The sequence below is a fragment of the Neopsephotus bourkii genome, unplaced genomic scaffold (assembly GCF_033783945.1).
Source record: "Neopsephotus bourkii isolate Nb327-2 ecotype Australia unplaced genomic scaffold, CSIRO-AGI_Nbou_v1 NB_745, whole genome shotgun sequence".
NCBI classification, from domain to species: domain Eukaryota; kingdom Metazoa; phylum Chordata; class Aves; order Psittaciformes; family Psittacidae; genus Neopsephotus; species Neopsephotus bourkii.
Genome location: NW_026901243.1, coordinates 2,853,042 through 2,875,560, shown reverse-complemented (window position 1 = coordinate 2,875,560; position 22,519 = coordinate 2,853,042). Strand labels below are relative to the sequence as shown.

The 22,519-nt window shown below is 47.2% G+C and overlaps 2 protein-coding genes across 3 annotated transcripts in view; both read left to right on the top strand.

Annotated features, from left to right (window-relative positions):
• The window catches only part of LOC133212932 (mitogen-activated protein kinase kinase kinase 3-like), a 77,973-nt gene extending 67,932 nt beyond the window's left edge, over nt 1-10,041 (top strand). For both annotated transcript variants that reach the window (XM_061354802.1, XM_061354801.1), the window contains exons 11-17: nt 784-876; nt 1,874-2,068; nt 2,928-3,076; nt 3,678-3,809; nt 6,411-6,540; nt 6,954-7,131; nt 8,341-10,041. In XM_061354802.1, the coding sequence (XP_061210786.1) occupies nt 784-876; nt 1,874-2,068; nt 2,928-3,076; nt 3,678-3,809; nt 6,411-6,540; nt 6,954-7,131; nt 8,341-8,569 (1,106 nt within the window). In that variant the 3' untranslated portion in view covers nt 8,570-10,041. The remainder of the gene's footprint in view (nt 1-783; nt 877-1,873; nt 2,069-2,927; nt 3,077-3,677; nt 3,810-6,410; nt 6,541-6,953; nt 7,132-8,340) is intronic.
• A 1,991-nt stretch (nt 10,042-12,032) lies between these two features.
• Nucleotides 12,033-22,444, top strand: ACAA1 (acetyl-CoA acyltransferase 1). Its single transcript, XM_061354804.1, has 12 exons — nt 12,033-12,239; nt 13,198-13,291; nt 13,577-13,634; nt 14,387-14,466; nt 14,896-14,938; nt 16,622-16,720; nt 17,135-17,215; nt 19,408-19,598; nt 19,685-19,864; nt 20,445-20,500; nt 21,084-21,229; nt 21,499-22,444. The coding sequence occupies exons 1-12, from the start codon at nt 12,045-12,047 to the stop codon at nt 21,572-21,574; spliced, it is 1,299 nt and encodes a 432-aa protein (XP_061210788.1). The 5' UTR covers nt 12,033-12,044; the 3' UTR covers nt 21,575-22,444.
• The last annotated feature ends 75 nt before the right edge of the window (nt 22,445-22,519 follow it).

Below are 22,519 nucleotides of genomic sequence, written 5' to 3'. Positions count from 1 at the left end.
GAGTTGGATGGAGGAAAAACAGCAGGTGAAAGATGGAGGAGAAATGGCAGATATTTTAAACTCAAGTTATTCAGTGCTACCAGCAATGGCTTCTCTTGCTGGTTTTTTTTGTTTTCTTTTAGTTCAAAAATATGTCCTTATCTTGCATGTCCATCCATGTCTCTCGTAATCTTGTATCTAATGTAAACTCTGATGGTCTTTAATCACTTCTGTCTTTTTAGCATTTAAGCAAAGTAAATATAAAGGTTTGGAGCTCAGGAGGTATAAATTGGTCTCTGGCTTTTAGAGGTCAGGAGCTGCATCTGAGAAGAAAGAGGGCAGAGGTTATTCAGCATTAGCCAAGTGCTGTATTTTTGCATTTCCCTGGAAAAAGCTGATCTCAAAGCAAAGGTTTTGGAGTAAATGGATCTGGACCTGACTCTGCTTGACAGTTCTGTCTCCGCACTAATTTCTGCATTTTCCATGTGCAAAGAAGAGGTCTTGTAAACCAGGCTTGGTCTATGCTAATTCCCTGCCTTGTATTTGAACAGTGTGGGCCAGGGTCCATAAAGTGAGCAGTTAAACCTCTTTGCTGTAGGGGGGGGACCAAGACCACTGGTGTCTAACCCTTATTTTCTACTAAGGAGTGTGTGACTGTGGACAAATTTCAGAGGGAGCCTTGGGGAATGTGTGGTTATGTGAATAAACAGCTTGTCACCTCATTCTTACCTTCCTGTAAGAAATGTTCCTGCCATTTGATTCTGACCTGAACTCAGAAACATGTGTCTTCTTCCCTCCTGTCAGATTTTGACATCCCGTTCTGCGAGAGGTTTGGGAAAGGTGGAACCTTCCCGAGGCAATACCACCTCTCCCAAAGTCGCAAGGACTACAGTGATGGTAAGACAATGATACAGGGCTGAGGAGGGAGGTGCTCAGTCCAGGATCTTGGTGCTTGTGACAGTGCCTAGGACTGGAGAGCCTTGGGAAGGAGCTGTTTCTAATAGAGGGAGAACCACAAAGTAATTTGGGACTCACTTGTGCATTCTGCAGAGCATCTTCTGTGTGACCTTGCTTGTCTGCTCTTGGGAAGTGCTGAGCATCTAAAGCATGTATAAACGTCATTGTTCAGCTCCTCATTAGCCACATGGATGATTGGCATTCCTCAGCCCTGGCAATATCAACCTTTCAGTTCCCCTGAATTGCTGGCTTTTGAGGATGCTGGCTTGTGAGCTTTACTGCAGATTTCTCACAGAGCTTCAGGAAATCCCATAGCAATTTCAGGGTAGCAGTATCTGCTCACGCCTCTGGTTTAAGCTGGTGAGCTCTGAGCTTTGAGAACCACTCCATCACCTTGCTGCTCCTTCATTCACTGTGTGAGACTGAAAGTGGTGGGAGGCAAAATGAGTAAGAACCAAATTCCCTTTGAAAAAAAACCAACCACCCAACCTGAAGACATTCAGACAGCATATTGAGCCTTCCAGAATGAACTCCATCTCTCACTGACACCACCCTTGTGAAAGCAGTTATCATGAGATCCGGCACTCTTGTGGTCATTTCTATTGTGGACTTAGGGGATGGCAGGGATAATTTGCAGTGTAATTCCCTGCCTGTTCAGAGTTGAATTGTGATTAACAACCAATAAAAGCCCCTAATGTAATTAAACTGTTTCAAACCCCTCTGGAAACATCTGCATCAGATGTAATGCCTGCTGTTAACAACTCTTAAATCAAATTTAAAACGTTCACAGGGCTTTGCTTCAGCTTCATCAAGCTTGTTTTGTTTAATTTGAAGAGGTGCATCACTGGATTTTGGCAGTGATGTGAGAAGGTGGTGATAGGTAAATGCAAACTAGTGTGTGCATTCTCGCCATGACTCTCCCCCTTTCCTCCTACAGGCCGGAGGACTTTTCCTAGGAGTTACTTCCCACAGGAGAACCTGTTTCAGCTTGTCCCTTCTAGCCGAACCAAGAGCTTTAATGGGGACAGCAAGCTCAGCACCTTGCAGTACGATGAGTACAGGCCCAAATGGAGGAGCAATTGTGAAAAAGGTCTGCAAGTCTTCAGCACCTCCCCTACGAAAGCTAGGAACTGTAAGTGAATCAAAGCCATGGGTGTCTCAGTACACGTGGGTCTCATACAAAATCAAGTTAGTGTCACCTGCTGAGTTACTGGGTATCAGCTGAGCTAACCACGTGTGTGTGAATGCACTGATTCCACTTCTAGTACAAGGCACAATGTGCTAGCTTGCGTTTCAACAAGGAAGGTTTAATACAATACACCGTATCTCAACTTGGCCTTGAGCTGAGAGCATGTGTGGCGTCAGCTGGTGTTCATCACTTGCTGAGTTGCAGAAAATTGCTTGTGTGTTGGACTGTCAGTGTGCTCATGCAGCAGAAACTTCCAGGAGACTTGGATGCATTTGCTTGCGCATCCCAGAGGCTCCATTCCTTGACTTACATTACTGTTGCCCCAGCACCCAAAGATCATGTGGCAGGCTGCTCTGGAACTGCAAGGCTGCCCATGCTATAGGAATTGGTGCATTCTGGACATGTTCAGTGGTGGATAACCTAGGAATGACTAGTGAGATGAAACTCTTTACTGGTCCCTGCCTGTGTTGCTGCTCAGCCATGCTGTATCCTGCTAAACTGTCCCAATAGCAGAGGAGAGAAAGTCCAACATCAGCCAAGACAGCGGTTTTTGAAGACTTAAAGAAATGTGACTTTTCTGGGACTTGTTTCTGCATTACACTAATGCAGACTGGGAGACATCCCCCTCACACACAACAGTAGCACTGATGCAGTTAAAACTAGTTTGTCATGGTGTCCCTGGGAGAGAAGGGGCGCGCTGCCTCATCACAAGCCTGATCTGCCTCTGTATAGGTTCAGATGGACCCTGATGATGAAGTTTCCCTTATGTGCTCTTCTCTCAACTCTCTCATCTCTCATGTAGCCCTGCAGGCACCTGTGAACTGGAGGCTGGGGAAGCTGCTTGGAAGAGGGGCTTTTGGGGAAGTTTATCTCTGCTATGATGCTGACACTGGCCGAGAGCTGTCAGTGAAGCAGGTGCCTTTTGACCCTGACAGTCAAGAGACAAGTAAAGTGAGTACAAGGGCAGGACTGTGTTCTGCAGCATGTTGGGGAGTGGTGGGCTGGGGGCTGAAGGAAGAGATGTCAAAGAGGTCCATGTTCCTGCTGGAAGGCAGTGTGTGGAGACTATGGTGTTTGTTTGCCCTCTCCAGAGTGATCCCCAATGGTTCATGGCACCAGTCAGCATGCCCTGGTGACTTCTTTACATCCTAGTTTCCTTCACCAGGTTTCTCCTGCTCTGTCTCAGGTATCATCTCTCACAGGTCTGTCTGCTCTTTCCTTAGTTTTGGCTGCCTTGCTTCCTTCACCACCTTCTCTGTGTGGGTACTGTATTGACTTTGCTAGTATCTGCATTCACACCTTTCCAGAAAAACTCCTTGAACACAAGTAGTAATAAGTAAAACTATCTCAAAGCCAAGCCCTTGTGTATCCTATCTTTTTTCTTTACCTTTTCCTTAGGGCAGTGCTTCTCATTTGAGCCTTATGTGGCTGATGTCCTTGTGGGCACCTTCACAGGTGTTGTGAACAGAGTGATCAGCACTAAGCAGTATTTGGATAATATTCCCAAAGTAACCATTCCCTTTCATCACGAAGCATGTCTGTTTTGTTGCAGGAAGTTAATGCCTTAGAATGCGAGATTCAGCTGTTGAAGACTCTCCGCCATGACAGGATAGTGCAGTACTATGGGTGCTTGCGGGATCCTGAGGAGAAGAAACTCTCTATATTTGTTGAATACATGCCAGGGGTAAGTGCAGTTCCTGCTGAATGTTGTCCTAAGTGACAGGGAACAGGTTTAGACTGCCCTGGAACTTGGTGAACTTTGGATCTGGAGTTCATCTGATCTGCTTTGTATCTGATGAGCCAAACCAAAGCAGCGGATGCATCCCTGAGGCTTGGGAAAGCTTAGGTTGTGACCCACATGTCATGGGTGAAGCCCCTCAACATGCACTGGCTGAAATCAAAAGCTTTGAAGGCAGGTTTTAGGTTTGAATCCTGGAGCAGGGTGTGTTTACAGTCTGGAATCTGAACTTGGTGAATGTGGAACATGATCTAGATCTGGCTCCAAACACTGTGGCCTGAGCCCATCCTTAAATATTTATTGCAAATCTCTGTAGGAAAAGCTAATAGTACAACTGTCCACCCACAGCTGTCATCAATTATTTATGGGTCTCGGCATGTGTATATTAAAACCAGTGTTGCTCACTTGTAAGTCTTCTCCTGTTCAGGACAGAACTTTGTTGGTAGCATTATCCTCTCGTGTACGAGTGGCTTGAATTTGTAACTTCGCTGATATAGGATGAAATAGCCCTAGGGAAAAAGAACATCAGAAAGCTCTGAGATAGTCTAAGCTGGGGCTAGAGAATGTACATAGATGAGTAGAATATCTCTTTCTCTGTTTGCAAGTATGTGAATTACATCTAGACAAAGTCATCGGTTGGTATAAGCCCATAGAATGCTATTTACATTGCCGGAGGTTCTGTTCTCCTAAGTCCCTTCTGTCCAGCTGGATTCATTCCCCAGAGTGTGGGAGAATAAGCCCTTGTTTATACAGAGATTTGTAAGGTCAGAAGGGACTATGAAGTCATCTGGTTGCAAATCATTTTGGTCATTAAATAAACGTGCTAGAACCTCTCCTAACACATCTTGCGTGTGAGTAATCAGGTGGACTTTCACGCGCCTGAGTCCCTTCCAAAGCCTTCCTCCCTTTCTCCCTGTGGGCAGGTGAAAGCAGCACTTTCAGGCTTTACTACAAGGCATGGACCTAGAGGATTAAACCCTGGGAGCTTTGGCAGTCCCCGTGCTGCTTTTTCTGCAGCGTGCCGATGTTTGTTAGCAGCCAGGAAACCAACACTTGGTGCTGGGGCAGTGTCCAGCAGGGCTGGAAGTTGGATGTTTGTTTTTTTAAATGATAAACCAGAGCTCTGACCAAATACAGATTGACTTTCATGCTGCAACAACAGCTTATTTCACAAAAGCACTCTGGGCTTTGGTTTCCAAGGCCAGTGGAAGTGAACGAGTTCCCAAACCTTGCAGGACAGCCGCTTTGCAGTGCTGGGTCTGGCCAAGTTCTGGTTTAACAGCCAGCTTGGAAAAAAGTCTTTACAGCACCAAGGCTGGGTGCACCATTAACCTGGCAATCTTATGACTGTCCCTGTTAAAAAGCTGACTTCTGCCCTGTCCAGAGCTACTTTTGAATTTATGCTTGGAAAACAATGATCTGTTTAACCACAGGCCTTGAAGACTGCATTTCCCTTTCTTGTTTGATGTCCCCCATCAGGGTGAGGTAGGATAGGGTAAGAGTGGTGGTTTGGTTGTGGGTGCAGAAACAGACCTTGCATACAGGTTGTATGAGGGGTAATTTCAGAGCATCTTTGGTTACTCAGCTGCATTGCAGAGGGGAAAGCAGAGGCCCACCCACAGGATCACTAACTACCAGCCTCGAAAGAAGGCCAAAACAGTAGCTGAGCAGAGGAGGGTGGGTATGGAAAAGCTGATACAGTTTGAGTGACTGCCTTGGAGCAGAGCAGCCCACTGTTCCCTGAACAGGACCATGGCAGTCTTTGATCAACCCCAAAGCTGCAGGACAGGCAGAAACAGGATGAGTTTTCCTTCCTGCTTTCCAGCTAACCTGAATACTGAGGTAGAGCTGTATGTATTCTCTCTGATTAAACCCCAAATCTGCTTCTGGTTCATCCCTGCTAAAACCCAGCTCTGGCATAGTGAAGGACATCCATTTCCAAGTGGATAGAAAGTAGAGCTTAAGTTGAAGGGGTGAACCTCTTGCAGATGGCAGACGTCTGCATCCCTGCTTCTTTTCCTCTTTGATCGATGAAATCAGACTTCAGTAGAAGCCTGCATGCTTGGGTCAGAAACTCAAGTCCTTGCAAACTATTTACCCTGGGTCTTACTGTTGAAGGAGTCTCCTGTGGGGTTGATCATGTCTGTTTCATGCTAGTGGGTACTCCTTGCTGTAAGAAATTGGAGGGGAAGGCTTTGGAGAAGACTGACAAGTGGAGTTGATCCTGTCACTTGAGTGGTAACTCCTCATCAGTTCGGTCCTTCTCCATGAGCTATTGGTGATATCCAGCCACTAGAGGGGGGAAAAGATCTGTAGTGTTGGCAGAAGGCAGCACGGATACACACCACACAGCAGACATTTTCTTCCAGTGGGGTCTGGGACATTGAGGACAAGACTTTGTTTCATTCAGCACTTTGTGGATTGTTATCTTGCCGTTTCAACAGCAGAGAGGTTTGGGGGTTTTTTGAGTTGAAAGATACAGTTGTTGAAAATGTGCAGTGGTTCTGCTGGTCCTTACGGGTGGTGCGTGTTGTTTCTATGTAACAGGGCTCAATAAAGGACCAGCTAAAAGCTTACGGTGCTCTGACCGAGAATGTCACACGGAAGTACACCAGGCAGATCCTGCAGGGCGTTTTCTACTTACACAGCAATATGATTGTCCACAGGGACATTAAAGGTGAGTAGACAACAGAAAGGATTTGTTCAACCCAACCTCCCCCTGTCCCAGTATAAATTCTTATGCAGAATGTAGGGATGGAAGCTGGTAAAGTGTTTTTGCTTCTGACCTTCAGCAGCTTGAACATATGATCTGTCATATGTTCAGCAGCTTGAAGATGATCTGTCATCTCCCATTCACTGCTCCCTTTTGGAAACCTGGTGAGTGAGGAGATGCTGGTGAGATTCAACCCTCTCAGAGAGCAGCTGCCTTAGGAGAGAGGGATTTTATATTACGCCAGGTCCAGCCCCACCAACGCCCTTTGGGGTCCTTCATGATGGGCTCTTTGCCAGTGTTGCTCTCCTTGCTGTAGCCATTTCAGTTCAGGTTGCTGCTTCATCTCTTGGCGTTTTTGTTTTTGCTTTTCACCTCAGGTGCCAATATTTTGAGAGATTCTGCTGGAAATGTGAAACTTGGAGATTTTGGGGCCAGCAAACGTATTCAAACCATCTGCATGTCTGGGACTGGGATTAAATCTGTCATGGGAACACCATACTGGATGAGCCCAGAGGTTATCAGTGGAGAGGGCTACGGAAGGAAAGCTGATGTATGGTAAGGAATACATTACATGGTAAGGAATACAATAGAAACCCCACCACTGCCATTTAAATCTAACAATCCATTTGGGAAGTTGTAATGGGAGCAACAAGCATAGCTAGTGATTGGAAGATGGAGCAGTGTGAAGGATGGAAATAGGAGCTGAATGTTAGGATCAACTATGCAGATATCCAGAGGGTGCATGTTGTAGCTGAAGGTTGTGAAACAGGAGCACTTAGAATCACAGCTTGTTTTTGGAAGTTCTTATTATATGTGAGGGTCATGTGCAGCTTGACGCCGTAACAGCTCTTTAATTCTGGAAAGCAGGTTGATAACAAAGTTTGCTGAAAGAGCTCTTGAGTTTTGGTGGCCCTGATTTTAGGTTAGTTAAAACCTAGGCTCAAGGCATCTTGTGCAGCCTCTCAAAATCTGCTGCTGGGTGTTTTCATGTGTCTCAGGCACAAAGAAAACCAAATTCACTGGCTGCTTGTGAATGTTGGGATTTGTGGAGGATGTCAGCTGAAGCCTGAAAGAGTTGTGATAACACTGCTAATTCTCCCAGTAAATGAGGAGGAAGCCCTCTCTTTGCAATGCACTTTCTGTTGCATGCCCAAGCGAGTAGGGTCAACAAACACTAGTCAGGCAGCCATGTACCTTGTACCACCTCTCTAGCTGATAGAAGGGAAATGTGGTTCAGTTTCTTAGGAGCAGCCATGAATGGAGGCGGCAGAGTGTCCCTGCTGTGACGATGACTCCTTAGCAAGCACAGGGAAACCTTTTGGGCACTTGGTGCTCATTTGTGCTCCTTTTCAGGTGTAGGCAAACATTTAATTCTGGCTATTCATACATTCATTTGTACATGCTATCGCTGAAACAGTGGTGTCTCGACTTGTGCCTGGGTTTCTCTTCAGGGGATGCTCCGATAATGTCTCTCACATGCTCTTATCAAACAATATCTGCCAGTTAACACAGGCAGAAAAGCCACCAGCTTTAGAGCAAGACTTGCAGGTTCACTCCTGCAGGTGGGAGGGGGAGCCCAGTTCCAAGGACTTGCATGAACAGTGAGTTTCAGGGGCCATGTGTTGCAGAGATGTGCGCCCATCACTCATGTGGCTTTGCTCCCCGCAGCCCGTGCAGTCTTAGAGCTGATTAGACTTGAGATACACAGCCACCACCCCAGTGTGCTACTTTCCATCTCACCCCTGTGTCTTGGCGTTGTTGCAGGAGCGTGGCCTGCACCGTGGTGGAGATGTTAACAGAGAAGCCGCCATGGGCAGAGTTCGAGGCCATGGCAGCTATTTTTAAGATTGCCACCCAGCCGACCAAACCCCAGCTCCCCGACAGTGTCTCCAACTCCTGCCGCAACTTCCTCGAGCAGATCTTCGTGGAGGAGAAGCGGAGGCCGACAGCGGAGGACCTGCTGAGACACCCCTTCATCAACGGCGGGCTCTGAGCCCCTGGCAGTGGGGATGGGGAAACGCTGGTGGGAACGGGGTGGCCGCCAGACTCTCTGTGCTCTACGGTTCAGACCTCCACCCTGGGCTGTCCTGGCGGTGGCCCACATAGGTCCCTTCTTGCGCATTGCTGGCTCAGCACCCGCTGTGTTGTTGGATTTCCAAGCAGCTCTCAGGATTATTGGCACCAGGAATTCAGAGTGAGGGATTTCGTAGACTGTGCGAGTGCTGGCCTCAGACCAAGTAACTTTCTTGCTGCCAACGATAAAGGGGTCATCCCACCTCACCATGTTACTTATCTCTTGGGGAAAGTGGAGCAAATGGGATCCGTCCTCCACCACAGCACAACAGCGATGCTGGCAGCATCCCCGGGACAGCAGATGAATAAGATGCTCAGTGGCGATCACCACCTTTTGCAGGAGAACAGACAGGGGCTTAAGCCAAGCCAAAGGAGATGATCCTCAGACCACAGAGTCGGGGGGGACCTGCGTGTCCCTGTTCACAAGGGGACCGAACCCTCCTGGAGGTCGTGGGACCAGCCCACATCTCCAGGCAGGGCGGCATTTAATACTGTTCTGTGCCTTAAGCGGTTACAATCAAGGAGTGATGCTCGACTCCGCGCAAAGCACAGGGTCGGGTGCGATGATGCAGCAGCCGTGTTGACTTTGCCTTTGTGTATGTGTATGCGTGCGTGTGTGTGTGACTCTTGGAAGAAGGGGTCCTCTCGGGGTGCAGGAGGTCTCTGCGGGGTACACCCATGGACGGATGCCCAGGACCTCTGCCACAGGCTGTGTGTAGGGATGTTTAAATGCTGTCAATACCTGCAGCTGAGCATCAGACAGTTCTTGTTTAGGAACCATCAGGCTTCAGGTGGGAGCTGGAGGATGTCTTGGTGAGGATGCTGTCTATTCACAGCCCTGGCCCTGCTAGCCTGTACCTATGCTGCTACACTGAGTTTGGAGGGCTGCCAATACATTATGGAAGCAGAGCTGCAGGAGGAGCCCAGTGGGTCTCCATATAACCTAAGCAGAGAGAAACAGAGCCTGTTGATCTGGACTGCCAAGGGCTGGGTGCCTTGTAGGACCAGCCCTGGGAGCAGGGAAGGGGGATATCATCTCCATGATGGTGCCCAAGGCAGCAGCTGCAGGGCCATGAAGCTGCAAACCAGAAGAGAGTTATGCGAGTTGAGGGCAGCTGGAAACAGATTTCTTCCTGCAGTATATTTGAAGTTTTAGGAGAAAATAGGCCAGTTGTGAGCTACGAGCAGTACCCTGCTGGAAAACTGGGCAGGGAGCATGCACAGAGTCCTTGGAAGCTAATGAATTCATCAGATCTTGGTTATTTCGGACAAATTAAATGCACCTTCCCTTTTCCTGCTGCAATAGCCGTGTCCACCTGGCCCAGCAAAGGGTTAAACATGCAGTTACCAGGAGGTTGCTGTCTTCATGCCAGTGGGTGAAAACGTGTTGCTTGGACTGAAGAGGAAGTTGGGAGATGGGTGTGATTTGACATGTCCTTGGATTCTTCCACGTGGAAGAAGAGATCGAGACTTTGCACGGCGGGTGTGCCAGTGGGAGCCTTTCCTTGTCCACAGCTCAGAAAAGAAGCGAAAATTAGAGCTATTCCAGTTTAAAAATAAAACACTGGTATGGTCAGGGAAGATGAGGGGAAATAGTGCAAAGGATTCCCTAGAAGCTTCCCTGCAGAGCTGCAGAGGCCAGTTCATGCCCAGGCTGGGCTCTGGTGAAGCCAGTCTGACACAGCGGTGATGGGCAGCTGTCTTTGGGAAAGGGGGGGGTTTAAAGTTGCCTCCTTCCTCTGGGTGGGAGTGAAGAATTTTATTCTGTGAATAGGACCAAATCCATCATCAGTCTGTTTGGTAACATGGGATGGATGGACAAAAGGAAAACAATCAGTGTTGGCTGGGGAGGGGTTTGTCAGAAGAGGGTAATGAGATGTATTTTCACCAAAGCTAAAAAAAAACCAACCAAACAAACCAAAACGTTTTTAAGCTGCTTTCTCCTCTTTCATTGAATCTCTGGGTTTGATTTTCTCAGCCTTTGGTGGCAGGTGGGTGCTTTCCTTCTTTCCAAAACTTGGAGAGCAAAAGTAAGCTCTCAGCTGCCCTGGGCTGGGGCTGCCCCAAAACCCCCTCAAAGCACCGGAATCCTCCCATGGATGAATGTGGCTCGTGTGTGTGTGCACATATGTGTGCGTGTGTGTGTGTGCGACTCACTCCTCAGGTGCCTGTGCCTTTTTATTTGTTAAAACCCATGCAGTGTTCTGATGTACAGAATGAAACAGGAAAAGAGAATGTAATATTCTGCCATGTAAAGTTGGGTTTTTTTGGTGGTTTTGTTTTTCCTTGATTTTGTTCTGGTTTGCCTGTAGCTCAGTGGATTTCCCTGTGCCCTGCACTCTCATGGTCCTGCTGGGAAATGATTTTCCCTGGGGGGGATGGAGGCTGGAGTGGCCCTTGGGTGTCCCCTGGCACCGGAATGGGCTCAGACCACCAGTGAGGCAGGGGACGGGACTTGAGGGGTCGAGGCAGGGATGGGGCTGGTGGTTCCAGGGGCTTACCCAAAACCATCCTTCAGTGCAGGGCTCTGCGTGCCCTTTGGTCCTGGCGCCCCGCTGTGTGCGGATGCCCCAAGCACACACAGTTACATGGTTTAGATTATTTGTTTTTAATTTTAAAATGTCCTTTTATTTATTTTCGCTGGTGCTTTGTTCCCGGTGGGGTTTTCTTTCGTTATTTCTTCTTTTTCCTTTTTTCTCTTTCTGCTGTTTTTTTCCCCATTTTTTCCTTTTTTCTTTTTTCCCTTTATTTTTTCCAGTTTTTCCTGTTTTCCGTTTTCCCCCCCGTTTTTTCTTTTCCCGTTTTTCCTCCATTTTTGTTTTTCTCGGGTTTTCCCCATTTCCCCCCTTTTCCTGTTTTTTTCTTCTTTTTGTCCCGTTTCTCCCCATTTTCGGTTTTGGGGGTTTTGTTGTTTGTTTTGTTGTTGTTGTTTTGCATAGTTTCTTTTTTTCTCTTTTTTCCCCTGTTTTCCCATTTTTTCCCACTTTTCCCATTTTTTTCCTTTTTTCTCTCTATTTATTTTTCCCGGGTTTTCCCAATTCTTCCGTTTTCCACGGTTTTTCCCTTTTTCCTGTATTTTTCGGTTTTATTTTTTCCGATTTTTTTCTCCTTCCCAGGCTTTCCTCCCTCTTTTTTTTTTTCTCTGCTCTCCCTTTTCTTCCTTCCCCCCCTGTTTGTTTCCTTTCCCTACTTACCTATTTTAACTGTACTCACCCATTTCACTCGTGCTCATTTGACCGCTCTGCTGCAGCCTCGCTGCCCCTGCCCCTGCCCGTTCCCGTTCCCCAGCTGTCAGTTCCCATTGCTCCTCCCCACTGTGGGCGGGGCCATGCAAACGAGCCCGTGGGTCCTGCCGCGGCCTGCCCCTACCCGGCTCCTGAGGCGGCGGTGTCAAGATGGCGGCGGCTCGCCGGGTGCAGCTGGTGCTGGGGCATCTCGCCGGTTCCCCCCCGGGGCCGGGCACCAGGGTTAGCGCCGCGCCATGCGGGAGTCACGCCGGGGTCTCGCCGCGGGCCGCCAGCCCCGACGATGTGGTGGTGGTGCACGGGCGGAGGACCGCCATCGCCCGCGCCAAGCGCGGCGGCTTCAAGGTATGGCCCGGCTGAGCTGCCCTGCTCCCGGGGCGCTACGGGGACTGCCCCCCCCGCCCGCCTTCCCCATCGGGGACTGGGTGCTCCCGCTGCCCCCGGTTGCAGAGCCCCGCAGTGTGCCGGGTCGGGGTCCCCTCAGGCACCGAGCCCCCACTCACTGCTCCGCTGCAGATCGAGATGTGGGACCCCCAGCCACGGCCCAGCAGCGGGCTCTGCTTTGTAATGGTATAAAAGGCACTTTCTGGTGGTTTTAGTGCCGTGGCGGGTGCGCGGCCCAGGTGCAGCAGGACCACTGGCACCCCACAAAGCCAGCCAATGTACCGACGAGTTTCCCGGCTCCTCTTAAAGCCCGGAGTAGGTCTCTCCATGCTGCTCTTACCGGAGTGGTCGAACAGAGCAACCGCTTGGAAAGGCAGCATCGCCCTCCCCTGCGCAGCCAGGTACCAACAGCACCTTACATGGATGTGCTGCCCTTCTGGAACGGCCCATTGCCCCCCTGGGTGGCAGTGGCAGTGGCAGTGTCCAGGGGTGCAGACTGAGGGTGCAAGGATGGCCGCAGAGGATGTGTGTAGCTTGTCATCCTTCAAGATGGGTCTCGCCATGCTGGGGGGCCCTCTCACCAGCTGAGGGGTCACCCTTGTTTCTTTCACAAGATAAACCGAAGGGCTCTACTTGCTAAGTCTTGTCACATAACTCAAGATAGTCGTTTGGTTTTGAAGGCTCTACAAAGTGTGTTCGTATGAAGCTGAGGTAGGTAAGAAACCAGCAGGTGTTACAGTGTGTGAAGGTAAAAAACACAGAGAAAACGTTTCCTTTTGTAGGCAATGACAGCCGTAATGAGCTGAAAAGTGGAGTAAAGGTGCCTAAGCCCCGAGTCCTGTGAAGTAGCCTGAGGGTGAACTGGTGACAGAGCAGTTACTGGTGTTTGCTGAGTAGCTCTAATCCCCTATGCTTTTAGGATACTACACCTGATGAACTACTGTCTGCTGTTATGACAGCCGTCCTTCAAGATGTCCATCTTCGTCCTGAGGCCCTGGGAGACATCTGTGTGGGTGAGTGAACAACCTCTGCTGGACTTTGAAACTCCTTGTCTGGACAGCTCTCCTTGACAGGCTGCTCCTAGGGTACTTGGAAGTATTGTGGGGTTGGAAGGGGTTAGTTTGCACTATTAGGTTTCTGAAATCAGTGTGTCCCTCATCACTGTTCTGGCACGTGGTGGGGCTCTGAGCTGGGTGCCAGGTGGTACCGAGCCATGGTGATGTTGTACCCCTTCGGTGCCTGCAGCAAATAGCGAGGGGAGTACAACCCATTGACTGGAACCGTATCTTTGCACTCAGGAAACGTGCTGCAGCCTGGAGCCGGCGCTTTGATTGCGAGAGTTGCGCAGTTCCTAAGGTAAACTCTCAGCCGGACCGAGGTTCTTCCTCTCTCAGGCCTTGGCTACGGGGCAGCATTGGGTCAGAGGTTGCGATGAGGCTCATGCTCTCCTAGATTGTTACAGCACATCACCTTTTGCCTACAAATTAGACTTTGATCAGGTGTTTGGAGGGGCAGGGACAGGGGGGCAGAGGTGAGGCTGTTTAATCTGTTTGTGCCTGCTCTGTTGGGCCTCTGAATGGGAGATCTTGTTCTGTGGGCTCCCAGCTGTACCTGCTGCTTCTCCACGCTTCCAGGCTGCACTTCACTCTGTGGTCCACAAAACCATTGAGTTGTCTCAGGTCTTTCTGTTCTTTCCCAGTATTGGTGGTCAGTGGTTTGTATTGAGCTGGATCTCAGCTTCTAAATAACCAGTGTCTGTTGCCAAGTGATGAGGTTCAGGCACAGCCCACCTGTAACTGTGAATATTACAGAGCTTTTCAGTATTTCTGGCCCAAATCAAAGCGTGGGAATGAGGCACACAAGAGGCCCTGCTTCGAGTGGACCTTCTGAAAACACCTGTGGGGAAACATCCTGCAGAGGCACTTGCAAATCAAGTGTGGAAATTCTCTCTGAACTTTGCTTTCTCTTGGTGCAGGACCAAATAGGTCAACAAATGCATGAAGGGATCTGTCTTGAGGGTTAAAGTTTAATCGCATGGTTTAATGCTGTCTTTAGAACTTTGTTTTGTTGCGTCACCGAGTCTTAGTCAGCGCTGTCTTGTTTTCCAGTGGTATTCCAGAGACGGTGCCGTGCTCGAGCGTGAACCGGCAGTGCTCCTCTGGCCTACAGGCTGTTATCAATATAGCAGGTAAGGGATCAGAGGCGATGCCTGCCCCACTCCAAGTGCTCCTTTCTCCTGTTCTCCAACTGTCTGGGCAGTAGAAATAGCAATGATGTCTGCTGTTAGGAATCCTTGGTGTTACTAGTTGAATACTTTTATATCCTTGAGTGGCCGAGTTTATTCCTATGGAACTAACTTGGTTTTCTGAGAATGAGTTCTACCATCACTTCCCTATCAGGCAGCTTCAGCCCTCTATTGCTCTCTGCATGTCAGGTCATGGTTGGTCTTCAGCCCCATCAGCTCCTTGACCTGTCTTATGTTGTGGCAGGTGGAAGAGAAGAGGGAAATGCCCTATTTGCCTGTGGTAGGTGCCTCAGGGGTTCATGAAACCGCAGCTAGAATGGAAATGTTTTTGCTCCTAACAATAATAAGAACGTTTCTGCACTGCTGTTACAGGTGGCATCCGAAATGGATCGTATGACATTGGCTTGGCCTGTGGGTAAGAAAGTCTATGGTATTCTGTCTGTCTGAAAGGGCTCTTGTGTGAGGAATTAGAAACCCTTTCCCACCAGATCTGTTCCCCCAAAGGAAATAGATGCTGTCCTCATTTGACAAATAGTGAATAAACTCTAAAAGTAGGACCTGAGTTTATGTGGTGGCTGCAGATGCAATTTGTATATTTCCAGAGGCTGCTGAGTACTTTTACAGAAGATCAGGTCATGTTAAAGGAGGGAAGGTGACTGAATATCCTTTAATTCTCCTGGAAGTTTTGGTCTTGGTGACGTATCAGCTGGAGTTGCAATAAGAGGCTGAGTATCTCTTATAAGCATGCTGCAACCTGTTCTGTTAGGGTCCTCTGTCCCTGCTGTGGGATACCACTTGTGTGCAGGGCCTGAAAGAACCCTCCACAATTAGCTTTCTAACTGATCTCAAATTAGCTAGTGTCTTAGAAGACCAGCAGCTATCTTGGATAAGGAAATAAATGGTCTACCCATGCTAATAACTGTTCTACAGGCCTACAGGAGTGTTGTTCTGCAGTAGACAGGCATACTATTCTTTGCTTTGGTCCCAACATCATAAGAAGTGTTTATTTCTTGGAGGGTTATATAAATGCTGGGTTGGCTTTGGAGAAATGCTAGTGACCACATGCATGCTCACTTCAGAAGAATGAATAAAAAGTAAGACAAAATCTCTTAAGCTACAGATTGCTTTTGTGAGTTGGGCTTATCCCAGGTCACGCTCTTCCTGAGTGGACTCGCCCACTCTGTAGGTGGAAGGATACTGGATGACAGCATAAACGCAGAAGCTGTGGTTTGCTCTGACTTCAAACCTGATTCTGTACCTTCCTTGGGGAGTAGATGCGGCTGAAGCCAAGTAATGCACTGTCCCATATTAGAGTTTAAATTCCTGATAAGCTGCTTGGGGAAAGCCCTTGTTTTCTGCTTCTCTTGCATTTTACAGGAATAGTTCCCTTGTTTACTCTTCATAGTGTCTCTGTGGACTGCAGAGTAGAACCCTCTTCAAAGCCTCTTCCCATTGTAGGCTTTGTGGTCTAGACTGACTTTTCAAACTGGTCTTAAGTGATGGCTTAAGTGTGTTGCTGCAGTAGACTTGGATATCTTCAAGCTGTTAATTCATTTGTAGGTCAAAGGCTACAGCCTCTGAGATCAACGTCTTAAATTCTCTCTGTTGTGAAATATAAATGGTGTAACTAGCTGAAGTTTCTCTGTAGGTTTGCTTAATACTTTCCTTATTTTACTGCCAACCAGCACTTAATGTGTACCTTGCATTTTTATGGCTGTTGACAATCTCACTGCAAACTCCACTCCTAGAAACTTAGGTTTCTTGCTGTGTTTGAGGTCAGAAGTGCTGAAATCTTTAGCAATTCCTTCCTAGCTGCGGAAACATGAGAAATTAACTGTTATTAATGACTGACATAGTTATTCTGTTCCAGTGAAATAAGGACTAATTTAATGTAGCAATCTGTTTTCATTTCATAGCAATTCTGATACTGATGACTGAAGAGCTTCTGCCTTGTCCAGTTCTTTTTTATTAGTGATGTTTCTGTGGGGTAGTAGGAATTCAAGTTGTAAAGACACTGAGTTTCAGTCAGTCTTAGTGCCACAAGAGCCACAAATGTACTGTGACGCAGTTTGCAAATTCAGATCTTTCCTGTGTTTAGCGTGGAAACCATGTCCCTCAGAAGTGCAAATAATCCTGGTGATATCAGTTCCAGCTTGATGGAAAACAGCAAAGCAAGGGATTGCTTGATTCCTATGGGGTAAGTGATTCCTCTTCCCAAAGTTTAGGGGGTTTCCAGATGGTCTGTCTCCTCAGTGACTGTACTGTTCCAGATCAATATGAATGTGGTCAGCTTGGATCTGTATATGTCGGCATCTGCCTTGGTTGTGGTAGAAGATGAATTATATGAAATGGGGGAAGATCAGCAACTCTGATGAAAGATTTCCTTGTCTTACATCTTAAGCTCAATGGCTTAATGATCAAGGAAAATGGATTTGAACCATGTTTTTGTCAGAGTTGATTCGGGATTTGCTTCTGCCAAGCAATTCTTGGTTGAGAAGGCAGCAGTTAGCTTTGAGACTAAAGCCAGTGCTTGTACTTTGTGTTGTCTTAGGAGAAGCCAACTGCAGTTCCATTAGTGTCTCATTGGATTAATTCTCTGTTGTTTTCCCAGAATAACCTCAGAAAATGTGGCCGAGAAGTTTGGAGTTTCCCGAAAGAAGCAAGATGCCTTTGCCTTGGCTTCCCAACAGAAGTAAATGTTTGGGATTTTTTTTTAAACCTTTTAGTTAAGGAATGAATACAGATAGAAAATACACTGCTACTTCTTAAGCATGATTAAGTACAGCCTTCATGTTGCCTTCCCAATCTTATTCATGAGTAAAGAAGCTTGAGATGGTCAGAGTGAAGATTGGTGCATGTCCCAGGTTGTGTGGTGAGGACACCAGGTCCAGAGCTTTACTGGAGACTGTGAGACTAATCCTGTGCATGTACCACCAGGCACTGAGTCCTGAGCAGTGAATGCCCCTGTGTTTTTTCAGCATCCAAAGGATACAACCTCCGTGAGGCTTCTAAAACGAATGTGTTGTGCAGTATTTTTGTAGTGGCTTTCACTCAGTATTGTTTGAAACTGAATGTGGGAGTAGAAGCAGAAGGAACCTTTCCTAAAAGGGAATATTTAACTAGCTGTATCTAGAGGATGGCTGAGCTCATGAGAAGAGTGGTGTGTCTTCACTGCAGGTGTTTGGCTCTAAGTGAGCTCAGTCCTACCTCTCATAACCTTCTTAGGTCAGATCACTGCTGAAGTCAGCTGATGCCTGGAACACACGGGCTGTTCCGACATTCTAACAGCAGCAGGTGACATGTTAAAGTCATGGCCATCAAAGAGTTAAAGTAACTTTCAGAGCTCTGTTTAAGCATCGCCCCGGTCCAATTATTTATCTAAAAAGGAAGCTACTGCACAGGCCAGTTAACCTTTAAAATCTGGCCCTGCTTCTCAGGGAACTTGGCATGCCAGCCTTTCTCACTGACACTGAACTGATAACGCAAAAGGGTATATGAATGCGATCCTCACCTCTCACATAAGGAAGGGGGTGATTTTCTGGCCTCAGGATGTCTGTGGAGTTACTGATCTGTCCTTCAGCTCTTTGCTCCAAGTCTCACTTACCTGGGAGTATTAAATATTTTCATTTTATTATGAGAGGCTGAGAGAGCTGGGCTAGTTCAGCCTGGAGAAGAGAAGGCTGCTTTGAGACCTTGGAGCAGCTTCCAATGCCTAAAGGGGCTGACAAGAAACCTGGAAAGGGGCTTTAAAAGGGCCTGTAGTGATAGGACAAGGGGGAATGACTTTAAACTGACAGGGGGGGATTTAGATGAGATCTTAGGCAGAAGTTCTTCCCTATGAGGGTGGTGAGGCCCTGGCAGAGGTTGCCTAGAGAAGCTGTGGCTGCCCCATCCCTGGCAGTGTTCAAGGCCAGGTTGGATGGGGCTTGGAGCAACCTGGTCTAGAGGAAGGTGTCCCTGCCTATGGCAGGGGGCTGGAACTGAATGAGCTTTGAGGGTCATTCCAACCCAAACTGTTCTGTGATTCTATGATTAGTTAAAGTGATGGGGGCTTAAAAGAAGCTTTCAGTCTCTAATCTGTATTCCCTGTAAAGGGTGCTCTGCTGCTAAAAGGTAAACCTAAACTGTGGAGGCTTTTAAAATACCTTGTTGATGCTAAAGATTAAAATTGTGCTCTGATCTAATTTAACTAATTCTGCTCTCCTCACTTATATCAGTCTGTTTGTGTCAGTTGTTCCCTCCTGCGAATTCAGCTGTCTTGGGACCAGACCCTGTCTTCAACACACCTTTACTGCTTAAATTAAGTGATACCCCTCTGCATAGTCACACTGAACTATGCAGTAAACACTGAAACTGTTTTGGGCTGAAAGGTTGCATTTAGATGCCAGAAGATTATACCTGGCCTGTGGTTTAGAGCTCAACTCGTCTTTAATAGGACAAACCCAGGAATGAGTGAAGCTTTAGCCATTCCTTAGCCTATCGGAAGTTATTAACATTATGTGGAGGCTTAGCCCACATGCCCAGATTAAATTCTCAGAAATAAGAATTGGTGTTTGAACACTTGTGCTTTGACTGTACCACTGGACAAGTACAACTTCATGCTGTGTGCTGTAGGAGTCAGTCACAGCGGCATTGATGGGAACAGAATGGGTTGGGGGAGAACACCCATAAAAGTGATACATTTTGTATGATGAAGAGGTATAAAGTTTGCCTTCCCATGAATGGAGCCAAATATTGGCCTGTTGTCTTGTCACTACTTGGCAACGTTGTACTTGTGTACTAAGTCACACCTTAGTTCATTCTCTTATTAACTGGTTTCCTTGACATTAATTCTCTTGCAGTTCATGTCCAGAATATTTTAACTTTCCTAATCTTCTTTAACAGAGCAGCAAAAGCTCAGCAGATGGGACTGTTTAAAACTGAGATTGTTCCAGTGAAGACCACCATTCTAGATAATCAGGGCAACCAAAAACCAATCACCGTGCACCAAGATGAAGGGATTAGGCCCTCCACAACCCTGGAGGGCTTGGCAAAGCTGAAGCCTGCCTTCAAAGAGGATGGTAGCACTACAGCAGGTCAGCTCTGTTGTTAAGTTGGCGTTCCTGTGGTTTACCTGCCTTGTAATAGGATGTGCTTAGACAAAAGAGATCTCTTCCAACAGGTAACGCCAGCCAGGTCAGTGATGGAGCAGCTGCTGTTCTCCTGGCAAAGCGCTCCAAAGCAGCACAGCTGGGACTCCCGGTCATGGGAGTGCTCAGGTCCTTTGCTGTGGTTGGAGTCCCACCCGATGTGATGGGCATAGGGCCGGCATACGCGATCCCTGTTGCTGTGGAAAAGGCGGGTAAGAACCACTTGTCATTCACCCAGTGTTTGGAAGAAGGCAAATCAGACTCTGCAGGCTGAAATTTATGTTACTCAAGCCGGTGCAGCAGTCAGCCGTAGGAACAATGAACTTAGAATCAAAACCTTAAAAGAGATGTTGCCTCAGGTTGTTGTAGTACTTTTTGCTTGTACCCATTGTCATCTGCTCACCTTTGAGAAGCTCTTGGCATACTCAGGTTAAATAGCTTTTATAGCTTGTGGTTATTGTGTCCAGCTGTCATTGCTGTGATCACCTGTTCGCTGATAGTTTTCTGTCTCAAAATACTCTTCAAACTTTAATCCATCTGCAAGCACATCCCACTTAATCTAAGGAATTTTGGCAAACTCAGTGACAACCTGCCATGAAGTGCTGCAGTTTGCAGGCTTTAGATGTTGTACATAAATGCGTGCAAGTGTAGATACCCCACATGGAGCCAATGCCCCTGTTTTTGTCATTAAAGTAGGACTAGAACTCATAAAGGGAGGCTGTGAGTGAATTACTCTGAGATAATAGTAAGGCAAAAATACCTCCTTTTAAATCCTGGCTTTTTAAACCATAGGTCTGACTCTGGCTGACATTGATATATATGAAATTAATGAAGCCTTTGCAAGCCAGGTGAGTGATCTTCCTGTTTCAGTTGCAGCATTGCATGGCAGCTGAGTGTATTTCAGCTTAGTCTCCAAGTTAAATCTTAACTTGTTCTACATATTACATAGAGAAATGTTAATAACATGCACAGGGCTGTTGGAGGTCCTTGATGAAAGGTAGGAACTTCAATACTGTATCTTCCACAGATTTGTGATGTACCTGTCCGAAAGCATGTGGGCTCCAGTTTGAGGTGGAGTGGATGGGCTTAGCTAGCTTCCCTGTGCTTGGGATTTGTAATTAGTTCCACTCCTTGCCGTTGGGAAGGATGGTCTAGCTGGAGTCAAGGCCTCTTAGTGTGCTGTTTAATACTTTCAGAGCAGCTGACACAAGGATGTGGTGTTTGTGTAATAATACATAGTTTGAGTTAAGTTCATTTTAAGCATGAATCTTTTGAAGCCTCTCAAGCTCCTAGGACTGTCTGCTGTCCCTCCTTATGTAGGCATGAGATCACCAGTCTTCTCTGCAGTCCTTTTAGCTCTCTGTTGCAGGAGGGCTGAGACCTAATGAAGGTGAGAGCATCTCCGTGACATCATTCCCTCTGTCTTTCTAGGCTGTGTACTGCGTTGAGAAGCTGGGCATTCCAATGGAGAAAGTCAATCCCCTGGGAGGAGCCATAGCTCTGGGGCACCCACTGGGCTGTACGGGTGCTCGTCAAGTTGTCACCTTACTCAATGAATTGAAGCGCAGAGGGAAGAGGTGAGCACTGATGAACAGTATTAACCTTAATGCCTCACATGTGTGTAGGTAGCTTAGTAACCCTCATTGTGGGTTAAGCTTTTTCCATCTCTCTGATAGGTTTTGAACATGAATTTCTGATGGCCCTCCGAAGTGAGGGCTGGGTAATGTCTTGCTGCCCTTTTGAACCCAAACCATTCTGTGAATCTGGGATTGTAGGATTCTCTCCCTCCCCAGCTGATTTAATCTAATCTGTCTTTTTCTTAATTCGATGTGTTCTTCCCTTTCAGAGCATACGGTGTGGTGTCAATGTGCATCGGAACTGGCATGGGTGCCGCAGCAGTGTTTGAGTACCCAGGGAACTAACCTCCAGCCTACTGCCAGAACAACGCAGCAGCTAATTCTCTGCCTTCACTAGTAATAGCAAATGATTTGCACTGTGAAATCAAGTGGACTCTGGGATTCATGACTAGATCTACAAATTTTAGGCACAAACTGTGAAGTAGAATAATCCATAGAGACCTACTGAGCTGGTGGGAAAATGTTAGAGCCGGCAAATGGCAGCCTGACAGCAGAAATGGGTTCAGTTGAGGTCCAGGCACAGGCCCTCGTGTGGTGATTACAAATGGATATTTCTAATTTAATCAATCCCTTTGTTCTGTGACTACTGTCAGAGAGTAGTAGTTCATGGTGCAGTATTTTTGTATGGCAAATTGCCTAAAAGTATCACTCAAAATGATCAGTGCATGTGAAGAGGCTTTCCCAGGGTTGTCTTTAAAAGATGTCACCATCTCACAAGAAGCCTGGAGCAGGTTGTTTGAAAGAAGTGCAAAGACTTTACATTGTTTCCTTTACAACTGCATCTATTCCATCCAACTCATAAACTGGCTCTGCCCTAAGGTGTCCCTATGCTGGAGACTGGCTATAGCTTTCTGCTTCTAAGAAGGCTGCTCTGAAGCCTCCAGGGGGGTAAAGTGGAAGGACTAGAATGTAATTCACACAGGAGGTGCCTGAACAGAAAAGTGCTGTTGAACTGCAACAAGCCAGGACTTGAAAGTGGCCTTGCCACCATTTTTTCCACAGCTCATGTGACTCTTAAGTTAAAGGAGAGTCTTATGATTAATACTTACTTACCTAACATAAAACAGATTTCAGCACTACTCTTACTGCAAGCACTATACAAACATCAGTGACATCTCAGCGCTAATACAAATACATATTTCATCTGGTATAGTTCTCCCTTGCCTGTTCTCTCTTAAAATCACTGAAGCTCAGCACTAACAGCTTGAATATGAAATGTCCTCATCCACT